At 58.2% G+C, this 1,886-nt stretch overlaps 1 protein-coding gene across 1 annotated transcript in view; it reads right to left on the bottom strand.

Moving 5' to 3' along the window:
- Positions 1-1,039: 1,039 nt before the first annotated feature.
- Positions 1,040-1,886, bottom strand: part of FAAH (fatty acid amide hydrolase) — a gene marked incomplete at both ends in the record, with an annotated part of 20,079 nt that continues 19,232 nt past the window's right edge. The window contains 2 exons of the mRNA XM_080693079.1: positions 1,040-1,168; positions 1,305-1,450. Coding sequence (XP_080549205.1) covers positions 1,040-1,168; positions 1,305-1,450 — 275 coding nt within the window. The remainder of the gene's footprint in view (positions 1,169-1,304; positions 1,451-1,886) is intronic.

Genomic DNA, 1,886 nt, shown 5'->3' with positions numbered 1-1,886 from the left:
TAGTGTGAGCCTTCAGGAACCCCCATTGTCCTGGAGATGGATTCAAGTTCCCGACCTGACTGCCCAAGTTCACCTTGGTCTGGCCTCACCTGCATCTCTCTTCCCCTGTGCCCATTGGGAGCCCGTGTTACCAAGCTCACCAGCTACCTGGGCATATCATCCCTTCTCTCTGGGATGTGTTCTTCCCCTAGTATAGTCTCTGGGAACTTTCTGGACTCAACACAGGTCCCAGGTCCTCCTCCAGAAGCCCTGGCAGAGCATTCAGGCCTTGACCGACTCTGCAAGTGCTCTCCAAGGCTGCCTGGTCCAGGCCAGTGGGCTCTTCAGCCTCGTAGCACTAGCTGCATCCTCGAGGCTCCCTGCTGTGCTGTGTGGCCACAGAGGCCAGAGATATAGCAGTAGGGCCCCAGCCGCCAAGAAGAGACAGTGTGCTCATTAAGACAGACCCACCACAGATGCCCCCACAAAAGCAGATCAGGAACAAACAGCCCATACTCTCTAGGACCTGGAGAAAGAGGGTCTGAGCAGGGCTGCTCAGATCTGAGCAGTGGAAGATGAGAAAGGGCCTGTCAGCGGACAGGAGGAGGAAGAAGCCCAAGGGAAGTCCAGCAAAGCTGGGTCGAATCCAAGCAAGACAGCAGGAAAAAGGGCCAAGGACAGGAACCTATGTTCATCCCATAGGGCAGAGCAGGGCCAGTGAAGCCAGCCCTGCTCCCAACATGCACCAGTCCCCCAGCACCCTAACAATGACACCCAGAAAGTGCACAGCAGAGGAACTGGTTTTGAGTGCTGGTGGCCCATGGCCCATGTTGCACTGGCTGGCTGACACATGGTGGGAGGTCAGGGTGGAGAAGGAACCAGAGAGGGGAGCCAGGTCCAGACTTGAGGGACTGTACTTCTGCAGGGGTATAGGAGACAAGACATGGAAGCCCCTGCCCCATGACGACATTTCCTCACAGGGTGACAGTGTGCCCCAGCTGGACTGGGCCGCGAAGCACGGAGGTCTCGGGGCTTCTGGGGCCAGGTGGGCAGGAGGCCCTCAGGACGGTCGCTTCTCAGGGGTCATCAGTTGCTCCACCTCCCGCATGAACCGCAGACACAACTCTTCCTGCCAGGGCAGAGCCACGCACTGCACGGCCACAGGCAGCCCCACGCTATTCTTCATGGCCTACGAGGAACACAGGAATCAGGCAGGATCCTCAGGGACCAGGCAGCAAGCGTCCCCGCTGGAGAGGAGGGACAGCAAGCAGGGCCAGCTCGGGGCGTGGGGTGGGAGAGCGACCTGGGTTGTGGGCAGGTCTCACCTTCTCCAGCGCCTTGTCCCAGATGTCCCCAAAATAGCCCCTGTAATGTTCCATCTGGGCCTCGTCCTCCGCTGTCACTGTGGTCACAGGCACCACGCCCGCAGGGAAGTCCAGGCAGTTGTAGAGCAGGGTGTAACTGAGGGCTCCTGGAACACATCACAGAGGCTGCAGCAGGGCCCTCCTCTCTGGGCCTCAGTTACCCTGCCTAAGAAATGGCACCCTGCTTCCAGACCTCTTTCCTAGCCAGGGATAGGCCCTCTCCAGGGGTTGAGGTCTGAATGACAAAGCCCAGGAATCCTGCAAGCTTCAGAGGCTTGCCCTGTGCTTTTTTGTCAGTGTAATTCCCCCTCCCGGAATCCTATTTTCCCGGCTTACCTGAATCCTACCTAGATCTAAATACCACCTCCCAAAACTAGACTCTGTAACTCAAGATCCCCAACTTGAATAGTGCTCATGACAGGAAGCTCATTCCCTCCTAGGGCATCGCCCCATGACTCCCATCTCTCCAGCCAGCCAGACTACAGGCCCCCAAGGATGGGGTGCTCCTCTGAACTCCCCAAGGATGGGGCGCAGGGATGAACT

Source organism: Muscardinus avellanarius, assembly GCF_963383645.1.
Source record: "Muscardinus avellanarius genome assembly, chromosome: 3".
Lineage (NCBI taxonomy): Eukaryota > Metazoa > Chordata > Mammalia > Rodentia > Gliridae > Muscardinus > Muscardinus avellanarius.
This window is presented reverse-complemented; position numbering and strand designations above follow the sequence as displayed.